Raw genomic sequence first — 18163 nt, 5'->3', positions numbered from 1 at the left:
ATCGGTAATTTAGAAGATACCATTGAAGGAATTCACGTGGCTATATTATTGACGACCAGATAAAGTGTGTGTCTGCATCTCACCCACAACCTAACACGGCGAGCCGCTCGTCCGGACGTGGTAACGCGGCGGGAGAAAGGGCGAGGGGGGGCTCCCGGACGACAGGTGGGGCCACGGCGCCCTCGGGAGCGAGTCGGCGCGCAGGAGAAGGTGCGGCGGGAAGGAAGCCGAAGAGGAGGAGGAGGCAGGCCCGGCGTGCCGGAGCTGGACCGAGATCTCCGAGGACACGTCGGACGGGCTGCGGCCGCGGGGGGGCGGCGCCCACGAGTCGGGGTGCAGGAAGTGGCCGCTGTAGTCGCTGCAGTCCGACATGCGGGGGCGGTAGAGGGCGGGGTGCGGTCGGAACAGCTCTTCCTCGGCGTAGCGCTTCATGAACAGGTACACCGACATCACGCCGGCGCCCTAAACACAAGTGACAAATGGTCGATTCAAAAAATATTTGGGGACAGAAATTTTATTCGGGTCACCGCGTGGCAAATTTAGGGGAAAAAATATGTCATTTGGACTGGGAGGTGTGGCAGCAATAGAATGGTGGAGTTGGAATGGAATGAGTTAGTCATTGTGTAGCGATATCTATTCATTCATTTTTTAAGCCGCTCATACTCGTGAGCGTCTTGAGGGTGCTGGAGCCAACTGTGGGCATTATGTGGGGAATTGGTGTTCTATCTATTTATGATTTATTTTAGAATGAACATTATTTTTACATTTAGTATTTTCTGCTGATACACTTTTTATGCACTCATGTATTGCTCCAATTCTTTTTAAATCTACATTCAGACTTGACAGGTTTTAAATATAAAGATTCAATTCGGGAAGGCCAGTATTGCCGAGCTTATGCGAAAGCCACTCATCAATTTGAGTTCTGAATGTTACGCTGATGATTATAATTCTATGCTGATCCCCGACACTTGTAGCTGCGTCCAAATCTGAACATGACACATTGCCATGGCAACAGGCGGCCTGACTTGTGTGTGAGTGTGTTAATCCCATTTAGTGCGGCTTTAGAAGAAAAAAATAGAAAAGGAAGAAGAAATATTCAGAAAACGGCAGCTAGGAGTAAAAAAAAAAAGGAGGCGGGAGGTGACGAGATGTGAGGAAAAGTGAGGCTACTTCATTGATGAACAATGTGACAATGTGCGTTGTGTCACCTCTTTGAGGAGGAAGGAGGAAGCGGCCAGCGCGAAAGACCATCCGTAGCGATAGTGGAAGAACTGCTCGGCCTCGCGCGGTCGATTCATCACTTCGTCGTTGATGCTGGAGATGTACAACACCAGGCCCACCACCAAGCTCAGCCCTATATTGACACAAACCAAAATGGATCAAGAAAGATGATGCCACTCACCATTTTCACATTCTCACTCACGTCTGTTGATAAATAATGTCAACAGAATGTCCAATTTATTTTGACTAAGCTCAAAATAGATTGGACGTCTTGCACCTTCAATGGCAGCAGACCAAGTTAATGTAGCGCTATAGAAAAGAGATGATGAATTGATTTCCTTGGAAAAGTTGCATTTCGAAGCTGTAATTGCCAGTGCTCTCCAGAGGAGGGCAGTGTTGCCTCGTTTTTAAATAAGGATGCTTATCAAGTATGGAAGGAAAACTTCCTCCTTGGATACTAAATTCTTAAACGTGCTGTGAAATAAGACAAATGACTTTAAAATTAGGCAGACCAAATTTTTGACAAAAGTACAAAAAAATGTAGCAGTATTAGTTTCCTCTCTTATCTTAAATATTAGCAATGATATATGGGACATTTTTTTAGTTTATTTTGATTTGTACTCATTGTATTTTTTATATAATTAAATATACATTATAAATCCATATGTTTACAACGCAAAATTGATGCCATTAAAATGAATGTAAACAAAATTCCAAGTACACATTAAATATTTTTTTGTTCGCAGTAATTAAACACCCGATGATGGCGATAGACGTCCAATTCAATTGACCTGGGAGGACTGGCTGTGAGCTTTCTGGGCCATTGGCGGCGCAAGACCATTTTGACCGAAATCAGAATGGCAGCCAAGATGTTTAAAGGGTTAACACAATTTGATGGTCTACTTTTAGACAAAAAGTAGGCCAACTGGCGCTTACCTGACAGGATGAAGAATATTCCGGAGACGAAGGCCAGGATGGTCCGCTGAGGCTTGACGTGGCCGACGCTGCTGACCACCACGCCGATGAAGACGAAGAGCAAGGAGACCACCGGGAAGGGCGTCGCCGTGCGAACCATCTCTGGAGGCGGGGAAAGCCACAATTGGAGCCATCGGCCCCAACGACTGTCGCCGCCGCCGCCGCCGCCGCCGTCCACTCACTGAGGATGTTTGCCGTGTTCTCCGTGGTGATCTCCACTTCGGACCCGCTGAAGTAATCGGACGCCACGCAGCGACCGTTCTCGGGGCCTGCGCACCAAATATACACACGGTGCATGCATTGCCATGATGAATTGTTTTTGGCAGTCCTAACTTAGATACACGTGCAAAAAGACGTGAAACGGCTTGGCTCATTTTCACCTGACCTGCCACGAAGCAGACACGCCAGAGTCCCGAGTGCAGCGCCATCCTGACCTGGGTGCTCTGGTTGTGCTGCAAGACCACGCCCTCCTCCATCAGCAGCCAATAGTCGCTGGACACGGCCGCGCCCACCAGCAGGAGACCGCATCCCCCGAACGAGGACGACAGCAGCGTCAGTGCGCGAGTGCTGAACCAACTCATCTGAGGAAAAAGAAAAGGGGAAAATAATACAACGGTTGTCGACTTACGCGAGTTACGTTTCATCAGTTGGACTTTACAACCGCAAACTTTCCAACAGCCTTATACCAAAATAGGATAAAAATACAGTATACTACTGAAGCTAAAAAGAACATCAAGTCATGGAAGAATTAACGAGTAAAAAGTTAAGTAAAACTTCAGTATCCACAACACGAACGACATACGACCAGATGGCTTTATGACCGGACTGTCGGAACCATAAGTCAAGCACCGCAGTCATCGGAGCCGGGAAGCGAGCTAACGACGACACGCTAAGACCAACCAGGACGCTAACAAAGCCGAGAACACCGACTCGGACGCGACTCGAGACAAGATAACAAAAGCACGTTCACGAGAGGGTCTTACAAACGATGGCAAAAAATAGGACATGAACAAGATGCTATGGAGTGCCAAGACTAATGCTGCCTCCGAGGATACAAAGTAGGACACTAACAAGAACAAAGATGCAAACAAAGAGCAAGGATTGAAGCGGGCCGGCGTACGTCACACTAAGATGAATGACATCATCAGGGCGGATCACTTTTGAACGCAAACGTGAAGCGTCCAGAGGTCAGCGGGGAAACTTGGCGTGGGTGACGCACAGATGGCGTTTTCAGGTTAGCTCACCATCGGCGAGGGACCGAGATGAAACGGGGGTTCTGCACGGACGCAATATGGAACTGACCCGCGCCAACTGGCACCGGCCAGCGTCCATATTTAAACAACTAAATGTGTGCCCACAGCAGGAAGTGGAATAAACCAAGTCTGAGGCTAACAAGCAAGCTAAGAGAAGCACGCTCAAGCGCCGTCAATGGCACTGAGAGATGGGCCTTCACTGCCCGTCTTCCAAGTTCAAATGAATTGGAGGTCTATCGCTGTCAATGGCATGCAATTAGCAGTTAAAAATTTGTGGGAACACATTCAGAGTCTATTTGTTTTGAATTCGTTACAATTTCCTTCATTTAGCTTTATAAAAATACGACTAGAATAGCTAATATTCATTTTTTTAATGAGCAAGAGTCCCTTGACCTTTGACCTCTCAAAGGTCTTCAGGGTCATCTTTTAAAAATCTGTATACTCTAGTAATGTCACATCCCCAACATCATTTAACACACTTTACTATTGCTTAACTCATCACATCAAATTCCCAATGAGATATTAGGTCATAATTTTACAAACACGAAATGATATCACAGATCTACACTGGTGTTGCCAGAGCAGCCCAATATGCTACTACTCACACACACACACGCGCAAGTGTGTTGAGATTACAACAAAACACAAGATGCCGATGCACACACAAACACACAAGTGAACCAAAAGGTCAACCCGTAATGTATCTAACTAGCACTGCAGTGTGCAGGAACACAATCCGAGGATGGTTTCCCCAAGAACACACACACACACACACACACGCGTACACACTCTTTTGGGGCAGATGGGGTGTTCCGTTCTGTCAACAATGAGTGCCACAACATTGTCACGCACAGTAAGTGCAGACGCATGCATCTACACACAGAGGTTAACATATGCAAATTGAAGAATAAGAAGGAAAAATAAAGAACTCACCTTTGCAGCACTAGAAGAAGCGCACGTGTGCGAAGGTGCGATCACACTGTGGCGGCTCAGGAAGCCAACTGCAGTTTTTCTCGACTCCCTCCCTCCCTCGTTGGTTGGTAGAGCGCTCCGCTCCCCCTTTCGTGCCTCCCCTCTCCTCCTTGAGCACTGCAGAGAATCTCCATGTGAGTTTGCTCCACTTAATTTTTCGTTTTTTTTTTATTTTTTTAAATGTGCGAGTAAGTGTGCCGGGGGCTCACATAATTAGCAGATGTGAAATGTTGAATCTTGTTTGCAAAATTGGATGCTGGAATATAACTTTGGATTTTTCTGGATGAATGAGTGGAAACACCATTCATCTGTTTTATACTATCAAAAAAACAGCATTCAATTCATTCAGGTTGTCCCCTGCAAGTCCCCATAGTTGGCTGGGCTAGACTCCAGCACCCCATGCAAACCTAGTGAGGATAAGCGGTATGGAAAATGAATGAATTAATGAGTATATAGTCAAGCGAATGAAGTGAGAGAATTAAATTTACTATAAGTGATTCTATAAACTGCAGCAACATTCAAGCACCACATGATTAATGCTTGTTTTGTAAGCCTATTTTTGTATTTTTTTTTTATTTCTGTGCTAGCAATAAGGTATCATGAGTCAAAGCTGTCAAACTGATGACTTTGCAGTGACTCAATATGAGCGCAAATGCCTCAAATTCAAACTGGGAAACTTTATAAGTGTATTTTGAAGATGACTGACAGCAGGATTTGATGCTGATGAGAAGTCACGTGACCACCAGGAGGAAAAAAAAACAAGGTCAGCTGGAGGGAAAGTATCTCCATCGTCAGTGTTGCTTTATTCCTTGGGGTTCACTCGCCAGCCCCCCCTTGTTCTATTTTTAGACACCTGGCAGGGAAATCCGATAGGGCGAGCAGCACTGAGCTATTTATAGATCATACAACCATTGATCTTCCACGCTAGCTACGATAATTAGAGTCACTGTCGACCACTTCCATATATATGCAGTCCTGTTCTGTCTATACAGTAAACACTGCATTCATGTTTATTTTAGCCTCAATTGCCGATCCAAGACATCCAATCGTGTGCGTCCAGTCGTTCAATAAAAACAAAACAGCAATAAGCAACAATAAAATCATCTGTGTGAGGCCAACCAAACTGGGACAAAAAATAACAGAAAAATCTTTAAAACACGCAACCCCCCTCAAAAATGTAAAAGCCGTAAAAACAGCAAAAAAAATATTTAAGCCTCGAAAAACGAAAACACCGCAAAGAAATGAAAAAACTTTTTGGGGTCATTTTGTCTGCCTGGAAAATAAAATAAAATTTATGGCAAATTTTCTAAGATCAAAAATCATTAAATCGTGTTTTATGGAAAATTAGAAAGAAACCCTTTCAAGGACAGATTTCATCTAAAACTCTTCACACGAGTTTCGCACTAAATCTTCATTCTAGCCAATCCTCCCACTTCAAATGGATTAGCCTACCACCATCAAACGCAGCCACTGAGGTAATAGCCGACAATTTGAATAACGAGTTCAAAAATTAGCTAATTATAACTCAATTTAAATGTCAACGCATCGACCGATTGGAACCTCGCCCCTTCCAACATGGCCACTCCGAAGCCACGTTGATGAAAGGCCTTTTCATCTCTTTGCCATGAATTTCAATGAATCGCTCACGAGTCGACGTCCAATCAATTTGAAGTGCGAGTCCGGCAGCGGACGGCCAGCCCTCCCACTCCAAAAGGAACAAACATTAGCGCCATTAGCTTTCCTTGAACTATGTACAAGTGGATATGAGTAGCGAGTGAACTGCACGAGAAAATGAATCGGACACATGACAAGTGAGCCACAACATGTTGAACAGATGCGCGTGTTCTGATGACCGTGAAATGCGAAGTGGCGTCCTCTCATCTTGCTTCCTTCCTGCGCTCGCCGCCGGCCATGCAGTACATCTGCACACATGGGGAAAAAAAATAAAATGAAATGATTGAACATCACCTTTCACTTGAAAACATGTCATTGCACGTACGTCTTAGGTCACTCTTATTGACATACGACTGTTATTATTAGCGTTAATGTTCCCAGGAGACAATGTGACCTATGAATACTAAACTAGTGTGTTCTGGTCCAGTTGACCCATTTAGGCCAGATGAGAGGCAGCATGTGTGTGCACTCAAGCACGCACATGCACGCCTGCAGGCCCGATGAAGACCTGACGTGAACTGAGCTTTTTGGGCTACTAAATATGATTTTAAAAAGTGTCTATTTGTGTTCCGCTATTGACCCGGGAGCAGTCGCTCGCATCTGCTGTTTACACAGTAGCTGCCATTGACGGGGATGGACGTCCAATTTCAAGTAAGAGGGAGGCCATTCCTCATTTAAATTGACAGGAGAAGCGCAAAAAAGATTTTCATGGGCCTGGGCGACATGGCCTCGGGACGGCCATGTTGCTAGGGGCGATTTTCCCATCAAAGTCAATGCAGGGATATTAAAATCAAGTCATAACTACTTTATTTCTCTGTTGATTTTTAAAGATTAAAGGTGAGAGGATTTGGTATTTACTCAGTGGCTGCCAATGACAGTAATAGACGTCCAATCTATTTGAAGTGACAACCAACGGACATTCATTCGATGCCAGGCAATTTGATTGGACATCTATTAGGAGTAAATATATTTACATTTGCAGCAGCAGAAGGATGAAAACTACTATGCTGACAATATTAGCAGTTAGACATCCAATCCATTTCAAATGGATTGGACGTCTACTAGTGAAAAAACTCATTGAAATACAGAACAGGATAAAAAAGTCACATAATTGGACTTCACCATCGTCAATGGTATTGAATACTAATTCACAATTAGATAAACAGAAATCAGGGTTATTAACGTGTAGTTGCGTGTCATATCCACTGGGTGGAAGCAGTTCTCTTTTTGTTTTTCTCTCTCCCAAAGTCAAATAAGTGATATAAACTGTACATTAAATTTATTTACCAGCTATCAAGGCACTTTCTTTAGTATAACATGCAATACAACAAAAACATCCTACCTAGTAATTACTATCAAGTTTACAAGGTTTTTTTTTACCATGTTAGCAACGCTGTGCTGAAATATTTTTTTAATTTAACTTGGATTGGCAAGGCATTGGCCGACTATTAGCCTTAGTTTTGACCCGATGGCATACCCTAACATCCGGCCATATTGTGAGCTTTGTCGCCATTATTTGAGCGCTTGCCATAGCTAATTCTTGTACTAGCACGCGTTGTTAACATGTCAACCTGCTCACCCGCAATTTAGCAATTATAGTTCACCTTTTAGCATGCTTATTTTGCCCGTTAGCATCACACTCACCTAGCTGGTCGCCCTTGTCAGTTTATTATGTTTTTTACAAAGCAAAGAAGCGACAAAGACGTCGAATTAACGATCTCGCTTATTTGGGGGCATCTACGGGCAAACACGCTGCTATTTACTAAATATGAGCACCGTTAACTATTGTTTACTACATATGAGCACCGTTAACTATTGTTAACTAAATATAAGCACCGTTAACTATTATCTTAGCTTGATTAGCCGGAGCGATGTCTAGAAGCAAGTTTATCTCGAAACTTTCTAGAAGTTTTCTCCTCCAGGACACATGCTAGGAAATGCGACCAATCCCCTCATCCAATCAGATGTGATGTTATTGATGAATGCAGCTGCACGCGCGCGCACGCACGCACGCAACTCATCTAAAGCCGTGCGTGCGTGCGCGTGCTTGTGTTTTCGGCTTTAGGCTTGACTACAGGCTTATGGCACGTAACTGAATATCCGCAGGCAAGATGAATTTGCCTCCTGAAGTTGTATCAGGCTGACTTTACGAGGGGATTTGATAATCGCCATTTTTGTTGGCCCGCAGCAAATGATGAAAATATTATTGAAAGGGATCACAAAAAGCTTGAGTCAGCCTACATTCTATTGAACTTCTCGGCTTTAACGCAAGAGGGAGTGTATATCCATTAGCTGAGGGGTCAAAACCTGATGTTAAAATCAGTGTAGGGAATTGTGTCGAATTCTAGTAGTGTTTTAGATGAGTAAACCAAAAAGAAAAAATAGAATGAGATAAGTTAGTTTATCTTGATTGGTGTTTTGGACTATTTTGCTGTTGATGGACATGTATTTTTTTTTGTGTTTTGCAAATTTTGTTTCATCCTTATAACAATGAAATTGACTGTTCTAAAGATCAAATTCATTTAAACGGGGAAGGTTGGCATCAAGTGATCATGATTGAATGCTTTATTTTGCATTCAATGGCTGCCCGCCAAATTGGATTGGATGTCTAGCACTGTCAATGGCAGCAATAAGTTAATACTGAACAATAATACATTTTAAAAACCAATTAACATCCTCTGAAAATGACATAATCGGTGATGATTTCCGATCACGTGATGCAATTGGGGACATCCCTAACATATATATACGTATACATAAACCTTGTATGATACATGATATAGCATATATCGTCATATATAACAAACGTGAGATGTATTTCAAGCATCCTAAACTCGGCTTTGGAGAAGAACTTTGGTCTTTTGGTTAGCGTTATTTTTTTAAGGGTCCACGGGCAGGTTGGAATGAGCTAGCGAAACCCTTTCACAGACCACCACAGTGCTTTGGCTTTTATTTGTAATTCTTTATTAAAATCTTCCATCCTGACCCATCACATTATCGTCATCACCCTCACGTGTGTGCGTATTTGTGTGTGTGTGTGTGTGTGTGTGTGTGTGTGTGTGTGTGTGTGTGTGTGTGTGTGTGTGTGTGTGGGTGGGTGGGTGCGACAACAAGTGTGTGTAGCAGAGCTCCGAGTGGTACTGCCGTGGCTCACACAAACTAGTAATTTGGCTTCTCCAAGTAACAATTGTTTGGAGTAAAAATTGCTTTGGCGGGACCCCTTGGCGTGGGGGTGTTAAGCTGGCGGCCCACCGCATCCTTTTGTCTGCTCGTCGAAGGAAATTAAATTAAATTATGTAAAATGTATGTAGTCCAGAAATTGAAAAAAATTGGCTTTTTTTTAAACAAAAAATTAAAAATGTCTTACAATTGTTAATTAAAGATTACATGAACGGTAGCTGAAATTTAGAACATTTTTACATATTTTGTATCTATCAAAAAATAAATATTTATAAATATATTTTTAAATATTTCATACTTTAAACCAGCCTTTTTGATGATATTGATCTTTTGAGTGTCAGAGAACATTCTGTTCTACAGCTAAATAAATAAAAAATAACTTACAAATAGAATGATAACATTAAGAAAAAATAGTCTTTGGTAGTGAATGAGTTAGAGAAATAAAAATGAAAAATAAAGAGGCTGGGATTGGGGTCATCTGACAATTTTGAGGTCGACAATAGCTTATTGACAAAAAAAACTAGATGATTTATTTCCGAATGAATTGGTCATTAATGCCGCTAGACGTCCAATCCATTTTCCTCCTAATCCAAATGGTTTGGACGTCTCCAGCCGTCAATGGAAGCCAGACTAGTGAAATAGAAAGCCCTTTACCATCCTGGAAAAGCCTGCTGGCTACATGCCATCAGAGAGACCCCCCCCCCCACCGGGGAGGGTCTCGTCCACACACAACCACGCAAGCACGCCCACACGAGAGCGCGTGTTAATTAAGCGGCGATGTCACGCGGGCCAAAAAGCGAAGAGGAAGAAAAAAAAGAAAAAAAAAGAAAAAAGAAAAGGCCCCTCTAGGTAGACAAACGCTCGCCACCGCCGCTACAGTGACACGGTCATAAGACACTGGCGCGGCCCCCCGACCCACCCTCGGGACCCTCGGCGTCGGCGAGCGAGAGCCGTTGTGTCAGCGGTGGGCTCGGGAAGTCCGGACGAGGACAAAAGACACAAAGGAGTCCAACTTAGAGCAGATAAGACTTAAATATAGATCTTAGATATTTAGAGCAACACATATTATACATGAATTCTTCTTTTGTTTTTTGATTTTTGTTTTTTTTGTTTTTTGAAGCCGCACAAGCTTAAGACACGGATGACAAACGAGACCAACCAACACAAATGATTGAACTCATAATATAGATTTTTCAGTGACCTCCGCCAAGGAAACCGTTTGTTGGCTACGCTATGACATTGACGGAGATAGACGTCCAATCCAATTGTAAAGGATGATAGCGTGTAAACTATTATTAGTATTTTTACAAAATTAGTACTCGCCCTTATTGAAAATATGGCTGGTGATTATATAAGGGCAGCCATGTTGGTAAGGTAGGACAATCCTAAGTCACTTTCTGTTACTATCGGATAACCCGTTGATTTGGGGAGAATTCGGGTTCACTTCCTGTGGATTGCAGGTCATAGAAATAATCCCTCGAATATTGCGGACCCAAGACAAAGGACTTGGACTAAAATTCCCATTAACCTGTTTTGGGGGTTTATATAAGGGAGAAAGGAACTATTTTCACTGTGAGTACAGTATTTAAAGTATTTAAATTTATATATATATATATATATATTAATACATTAGTCTTTTGATATGCTTATAGCTGTAATATTTAATAAATATACTTTGATAATTGTACTTGTATTACTGTATTGGTGCAGAAACGTACTGTGATAGTAATAATGGGGGCAATCCTAGTTTAAGGTTTTTCGTTTATCGCGCCCAAGTCTGGTCTCTATTTACCGTGATATTAGAGGGATTACTGTACAAGTGACTTCCTGTTGATTTGCCGCATTTCTTTAAACGTTCATTTACGGCCATCCTCCCATTTCAAATGCATTGGATGTCTAACAAACTACTATAAAAGAGTCCTGCTTTTATTTTTACAAACCCCGTTTGGACATCTATCACCGTCAATAGGGCCGGAAAAGCTGCCCCCCCCGAGCCTCGGCGGAGGTCGACGTTTTCCGTCACTCGAGAAAAGCGTTGGCGTAAAACAAGATTGTTAACGCAACTCACTGCCACAAACACGTATGTTGACAAATATGTGCGGATATAGAATTAGCTTTAGCTTGTTAGCGAAAAGGCAGATCGACTCTGAAATGTTTTTCCAAAAAACCTAAAGTCTCTTCCGGTTGGGAGTAAATAATGGCTCAGATGCAGTTTCAGGCAAGCTGAAATTTTGACGCTTTAAGACGACCGCGTCGGCGCTCCGCTCGCGTCCGTCGATGCTAATGGTCGATGGCTAGCGCGCTTTCTTCTTATTTGCTTCTGGAGTTTAGCTGCTGGTGTCAGCTGGCTGGCGGGTCGAAAAACTACTGGTTTCTAAGGTGAGAAAGGGTTTAGAAAATGCACGACAGGATGCTCTGCCGCCGCCGCGCTACACATTCCGGCCGCCGCTAGCTAGCATCCAACGTAGGCACTGTCTCTTTTGACATCAGAACGGCACTTGGCTAATCCGAATCGATGCGGGATTATGAACGCGGACCCCTTGCAATCAACCAGCTGTGGCTTGGACTAACGCGTGGAGCACCAGCAAGCAAAAAAGATGCTAATAAGCAATGGGATTACGTTTGAAAATGATCAAGGTCTCGGGTTTAGGGGGATTAGGGCATTGGATCTCAACTGTTGAGATAACCGCGTTACGAAAAAATATTGTAATAAAAAAATAGGGGCCAGACAAGTGTTGTTCTGATAACAATTTTTGGCACCCGATACACGGCTGTGCAGTCGTTTGAAAAAATATACGACTAGAAACGTGCTATCATAAATCTTCTTCTGTGGTGTTATAGTACCAAATTCCCCAAAGTACATATTTCTTGCTTATCCACGTTTATAAGGTGACCCACCCACGGGTGTAAAAAATGTCATCGGGACAACCCTAGCTTGTGACCCACACAAGATGGCTACCCACCCACTAGTTGAGAATCACTGGCCTAGAGTTTGGGTCAAAGGTGAGGGGCAAAAGAGCAAGAATGGACATTAGGGTTGTGATTATGATTTAGCATTGGCGATGTTAGTAGATGAGGGTTCAGGGTTCAATTTTAAGATCGATTGGGGTATGGTTCAGGTTTAGGATTAAGTTTGGAGGAAAGAGGTACAGCTACAGGGTTCTGGATTTTGTTAGGGACAGAATTGTGGAAATAAAGGCGCCCCATCTCCATTATTGAACAAATTCACCGTCCACTTTACATTCAGTCAACGCGAGGGAGGGCCTTTTTTCGGGGGTAGGTAGTCGGCGGAATATTCCACGGGTCGTATGGCACAGTGCTAACATTGTATTAGACTCGATACATTTCTCGATATATACTAGATTTATATAGATCAACATCGATAACGACGACGACGACGAAGACGACGAAAACACAGGAGTGACGCAAAAGGCGTGGAAAAACCCGACGATGTATTGCTTCGGAAACGGAAAGAATGACCTTTTTTTTTCTAGCGCGGGTGTGCCCTTCAGTGTGCGTGGGACGGGGTAGCGGGCAGCTAACGGGGTACAAAGAGGTGTGGAGTTTGGCACTCGGCTTTTCGCGAAGCCGTCAGAATGTCAGTCGCGGTCGACTTACCCTGTTGTCAAGAATACAAAGACGGAAAAAGCACAGACACACGAGAAGCGCTTCGAGTCGAAGAGCAAAAGCCAGAGAAGTTTCCGGAGTGACGAGAACGCAAACAGATGCCGCGTTGGCTTCCTCTGGCGCTTTTGATGGCGCGCGAGGGAAGGTGCCCCCTGCTGGGCGTCACAGTTCTGCGGGGATGTAAACAGTTTGTTTGGAGGGCGAAAAAAAGCCAAGAAGGCGGGTCCAAGCGCTAAAGGCTTGCCGGAGCCGCGGGCGGGCGTACGACAAAGTTCCTGAGCCCTCCGAACGCGGGATGAATACAAATGGCTCCTCGGCTCTGACACCAAAAGCCCTTTACTGTCGGTAGCAAAGGAGAGTCCTTCAGCCCAGAAGAATGATTGCCCCACTTCCGACGCTGAATCTTTCCGCCAGTTCCTTTGGCTCGGCGGTCGCTTTGTGCAGAGCGTACGCCCAAAAATGTCAGACCTCGCTCTCCACGCTGGAGAAATGGGCCGAGCCCCTTCGAGAGCACAGGTTCTTGGATTTAAGGGGCCCGTGAGGGGACTGGGGGTACCTCTGGGGCTGCGGCACCGAGCGCAGCCTCTGGTACTGCAGTTTGGCGCTCGCCACCGAGGAAGGCTGGGGGGCGCCCGGGGTGGACGACACCACGGAATGGGAGGACACCGAGGAGGAGGAGGTCAGCGGCGGGGCGTGGACGGGGTGAGACGAGGACGGGGGGGCCGGGAGGGCCGGCAGCGGCGCCGGCAAGTTGGCAACCAGGGCCGGGGGCGGGGAAGGCAGTCGCCCTCGGTCCGATCTTTGCGTTCGATGCTGCTGCTGCTGATGATGGACGCTGAGATTGGACTGACTGCCCGACTTGGAGGGATTCTGCGAGCGGTCCGGCTTGGAGGACAGAGACGAGTCGTGTTTGGGCTTGGGCGTGGCGGCCAAACTCTGGCAGTGGCGGTAGAGATCCTCTTGGCTGCGCGAGGTGACGTCGGCCCACTTGGACGAATGCGGGTGGCGTCGGGGGGACTGGCAGGAAGAACAAGCGGGACGCCCTCGCCATTTGTCCTTAGACTTGCGCGGTGGCTTCTTCTTCTCATCCTGGACGTGAAGCTTGTCCACCGACCAGTAGCGTCGAGGCGGGGGCGGCGTGAGCGGGGAGGGCGGGCAGTGGGAGCCCGAGCCCCAACCCCAGCCGCTTTCGGCGGTCGCCCACCGGTCCCCCCGTTCCGGGAACAAATCGTCTCTGCTGTTGACGCTACCGGCTTTGTCCCTGGAAGGGTAGGTGCTGAAAAACCAGCCGCCTCCTCCGATCCCGCCCACCGAGGCGCCGTCGCGATGGTCCCAGTACCTCTCGAACTCGCCAAACTCCCCCGACGAGGCCTCGTCGTCCGAGTAGATCCCGACGACCTTGTCCCGGTCTCGGTCCTCGTCGGAGCCGGTCCCGCTGCGCCTCTTGGCGCGGTCGGCGCCCTTCCTCCGCTCTCGCTCGGACGCCTCGTCTTCGTCCGGGTCCGACTCCCACTGGTGGAAGTGCAGAGCTTCCTTGGGGGGTGCCTCGCCCCTGCGGTCCAGCAGGGGCTTCTTCTCTCCTTCCACTCCCGCCCCGCCCCGCTCTGAGCTTTTGCTCTTCCTCCTCTTGGAAGAGACGACGGGCAAAAGCGGCAGGAAAGCGGACGGGATGGCGTCGGAGGAGAGGTTGCCCGCCCAGAACTTGACGGACGTGGACGGCTTGTTGGCGGGGGGCTGATAGTGTTTGCTGTCCCGGCGCGCGCGCAGCCTCTCCTTCCCTCGGCCGTCCTCGCCGTCCTCTTTGTCTTCCCCGCCGTCCTTGCGGCCGTCTTCGGGCGGAATGCTCCAGCCGTAGCTCCTGGTGGAGCTCTCGCTCTTCTTGCGGAAAGACTGCCTCCGCAGGTGAAGGTAGGACGGCGGGTAGTCGGGCGTTCCCGGTTTGCCCTCCTCCCGCTTGTCGGGATCTCGGCCCTCCTGCTCCGACTTCTTCCTCTCCTTCTTCCTTAACCTGTCCTCCTTCTTTTTCTTCTTGGCCTTGCGGCGCTTTCGTTCGCGCTGGCGCTCCCGTTCCTCCCGCTTCTTCTTCTTGCGGCCCTTCTTCCTCCTCTTGTTCTCGCGTTCCCTCTCTTTGCGCTGCCTTTTGTCGTCTCTCAAGGTCCCCGGGTCGCCTTTCCCCGGTCGCCCCTTTTCCCCGTCGCCCCACGACGCCCACCACTCCTGCAACTGCGCCAACTGGCCGCCGCTCCTCCTCTCCCGCCCGTCGTCCCCGCGCGGACGCGGCCTCCGCGGCGGGACGGGCGGCGGACTGCACGGCAGCGAGCGGGAGGACACGCGACGGGAGCGCTCCTTCCGCCGAGAGCCCAGGAGGAGACTGGACTCTTCGGTGAGCGGGTCCGAGTCGTCCTCCGCCGTGAACTCCCGGTCCCCCGCCCGGTAGCGGAAACTCAGGGAGGAGTTGTAGGAGCTGTCGCTGGAACGGGAAGAAGGAGAATTGGAGCGCGAGACCGATTGGGAGGACGAAGAGGAGGACGAGGAAGACGTGGAGGAGGAGGACGAGGAGGAGGCGCTGGAGCAGGTGGAGTAGAAGTGGCACGGAGACGAAGGGGTGGTCGGGGTATGCGTCGGGGACGAGGCGGGGAGCGGCACGGGGGGCGGCGGTGGGGGACGCCGCCCTCTCCTTCCCATCGGGTCGCTTGCGCCGTACCTGCCGCCTCCCCTCCGCCCCAGGGGGAGGATGTTCTCGTACAGGGGAGCCCCCGAGCTCTTCCTCCTGGCCTGAGCCAGACTCCCGCGCCGCCAAAAGGGAGGCCTTCGTGGCGAGGACGGCCCGGGAGCCGGAGCTTTGCCTATTAGGAGTCCGGCGGGGCCTTTGGGGAAGGGCCTCGGCATTGCGGAGGCCTTGGGGCCCCTGGGATGACTTTTGGGAGTCTGTTGGCCCCCTCCGACCTGCTGATCCGGGTTGGCTCCCAGCCCCTCCGGGTCGATGGGCCCGTAGTAGCGTTTGTACTCGTCCAGACCGTCGTCGCCAGCTCCTATCAGTTTCCAGTGCTGCCCCGAGTTCTGCTGGTACTGCTGCTGGGCCTGGAGTTCCGTGATGCCCCCCGCCAGGCCGCCGATCCCCAGGCTGGCGCCGCTGCCGCCGCTCAGGACCTTCTCGGGCTTGGGCCTGTTCCAGCGATCCACCACGGCCAATCTGCGGTCGTGGCGAGGCAGGAAAGTGGAGCAAGGCATGGGGCCTTCGAAGAGGGGGCTGTTGGAGCGCCCCGGCGCGGCGGGCGCCAACGGCGGCGGCGACCCCGGCAGCATGGCGCCGTACGTCTGACCCTGCGGCTGCTTGGGGGCGTGTTTGGACGGCGGCTGCTGCTGCTGCACCATGGCGATGGCCGTGGTGTTGTTGACCGTGGCGGTCACCAGGTGCTGCTGGGCCACGGTGGGCACCGTGTGGTACTGCGGCAGGGAACTCTTACCGCTTCCCGGCGCCGTCTCGTCCTCGAGCTGACAGCAGCTGTACATGCCCTGGCGGAGACACGAGCGAGAAGTCAGTCACGAGCGATATCGCTGGCCAAAATCGTTCAGAAGACGCATTGAAACGCTCCTCATGATAAAGCCAAGGTATTCTTGGCGCTTTGAATCGGCGCCGCGATCTGCCGCCGGCGCTAATAACGTCCTTCCCGACGGCGGCGGCGGCGCTATCGGCGTCCCCCGAGCCCGCCGCTCGCCGCTCTGTGAAATTGAAACCGATGCGACTCCCTCATTGGCTTCCGGCGAGCCACGGCGGAGACGTTAAAACGGAGGTCGCAAACTCAATTTAGCCGAGAGAATTAAATGTTGCTCAAATGTAAAACATTTGTTTGTTGTTGTAAATATGACAAGTAAACAAATCCTCCACACACAACCTGTGGGTCAGATCAGGGCCACGAAAGTAAATCATGTGGATTGACTCGCTGGAATAAATTTCAATATCATTAAAAATATAATAATATTTACTAATGTTTTCTGTTAAAGCTTTTGAAACAGAAATATTTACTGCATTTTTACCAACAAAAACGACAGACTAAAATGAAGGCGAAATAAGAACATATTTGATTTTCAGGAGGTTAAAAATGAGTATTTTGGAACAGAAACCTGACATTAGCCTGAGCTATGCTAGCTTGTTCTATTGATTCAAAAACAAACAACAGGTCAGTACTAACACAAATTACAGTAGTTTCTCAGCGGTAGACCACCATCTGATTTTAAAGATTTAAAATAAAAAGAAATAAGATAATCTCTCCTGTTTAGAGCTTACATAATATTTTCTACATATTTTAGTCTGACCAATGAACAAAAAGAACTGACACTGGATTTGCCCGAGCAATGCTAGCTTGTTCTGTATTGATTCAACAAATCAAAATAGTTCTCCTCAAATAGTAAAGCCAGATATCAATACTGTCCCGCAGTTTGAGACCCCTGCGTTTAGACAATCGGGACATCATTCGTGAACAGCCTTTTTGGTCACCTCACCAACCTTGTAAACACAATTTTCAATAAATCGACGGGAATTTTGACTGGACGCGAGTCACCTTCGCCACCACACTTGACTGGCTCGGACTAATGAGCAACCAAATATTTACATGAGGGGAAGAGGCCCTTCAGGGCATCAAACCGGCTCATAAATCAACCGGTTCGGTTTAAAAAGGCGACGAGATGGTCCGGGGGAAGCATCTGTTTAAAGTTGGGGCGATTTTTTTAGCAGATGGACGTGATTAATGCTCTCTTCCCATAGCTAAGACGGCTTGAGGACAGACAGCAGGAAGCGGAGGAGGAGCTTCTGTTACTCAGATTCGCTCTGCCACAAATTGAGGCTGCTTGTAGATGCAAAAAGTGTCATTTAGTCCTTAGTTTATATCCGTGAACGCACAACTGATTCAGTGGGAAACGCGCTCTGGAAACAAGCTATGTTACCATAAATATTACTGTTATTGTCGTTTCTATTCATTGGCTAGAATCCATAGAATTTTGTCGAGTATTTTTTTAGGGAACATATATAGAAAGAAACCAATGGGTCAAAATATAACCTTTTTCAGAATTTGAATCAAAACAAACTAAGATTATCCATCTAAAAACAAAGCACTTTTAGCATTTATGGCCAAGTATGTTAGAAATGGAGCTCCAAGCTAACTCAGCTCGTAAGGGGAGGTCACGCAATTGTTAGCATTCAGCACACGAACGACCAGATCCGGCAGGGGAGTTTATATCCGTCTTGCATCCCGACTAAGCGT

At 47.6% G+C, this 18163-nt stretch overlaps 2 protein-coding genes across 8 annotated transcripts in view; both read right to left on the bottom strand.

The window, feature by feature from the left end:
• Window positions 1–14: 14 nt before the first annotated feature.
• On the bottom strand, window positions 15–13342 carry LOC144066663 (voltage-dependent calcium channel gamma-7 subunit-like). 4 transcript variants are annotated; one of them, XM_077589866.1, is made up of 9 exons: window positions 12894–13342; window positions 6275–6343; window positions 4631–4677; window positions 4383–4538; window positions 2582–2777; window positions 2379–2465; window positions 2158–2298; window positions 1209–1354; window positions 15–462 (listed from the first exon to the last, which is right to left on the bottom strand). In XM_077589866.1, exons 2-9 carry the CDS (start codon window positions 6300–6302, stop codon window positions 91–93), a joined length of 1173 nt encoding a protein of 390 aa, XP_077445992.1. In that variant the 5' UTR covers window positions 6303–6343; window positions 12894–13342; the 3' UTR covers window positions 15–90. The 4 variants fall into 4 exon arrangements, with proteins under 4 accessions (XP_077445992.1, XP_077445991.1, XP_077445990.1 ...); XM_077589865.1 differs by lacking the exon at window positions 12894–13342 and adding an exon at window positions 7740–8126; XM_077589864.1 differs by lacking the exon at window positions 12894–13342 and adding an exon at window positions 7740–8779 and having other exon boundaries at window positions 4631–6343.
• grin2da (glutamate receptor, ionotropic, N-methyl D-aspartate 2D, a) overlaps window positions 12011–18163 on the bottom strand; it is a 43545-nt gene continuing 37392 nt past the window's right edge. For all 4 annotated transcript variants that reach the window (XM_077589839.1, XM_077589841.1, XM_077589842.1 and 1 more), the window contains one exon: window positions 12011–16418. In XM_077589839.1, the coding sequence (XP_077445965.1) occupies window positions 13365–16418 (3054 nt within the window). In that variant the 3' untranslated portion in view covers window positions 12011–13364. The remainder of the gene's footprint in view (window positions 16419–18163) is intronic.

The sequence above is a fragment of the Stigmatopora argus genome, chromosome 21 (genome assembly GCF_051989625.1).
Source record: "Stigmatopora argus isolate UIUO_Sarg chromosome 21, RoL_Sarg_1.0, whole genome shotgun sequence".
NCBI lineage: Eukaryota > Metazoa > Chordata > Actinopteri > Syngnathiformes > Syngnathidae > Stigmatopora > Stigmatopora argus.
This window is presented reverse-complemented; position numbering and strand designations above follow the sequence as displayed.

What these genes read in the sequence shown, in the direction of transcription:
- LOC144066663 (XM_077589864.1), bottom strand. Translation starts at nt 4,729, where the DNA reads ATGAATGGTGTTTCCACTCATTCATCCAGAAAAATCCAAAGTTATATT. An exon ending in AATATTCTTCATCCTGTCAG is followed by an intron (nt 1,355 to 2,157) that starts GTAAGCGCCAGT and finishes GTGTCAATATAG; the next exon opens with GGCTGAGCTTGGTGGTGGGC. An exon ending in CCTCCTTCCTCCTCAAAGAG is followed by an intron (nt 463 to 1,208) that starts GTGACACAACGC and finishes ACTTGTGTTTAG; the next exon opens with GGCGCCGGCGTGATGTCGGT.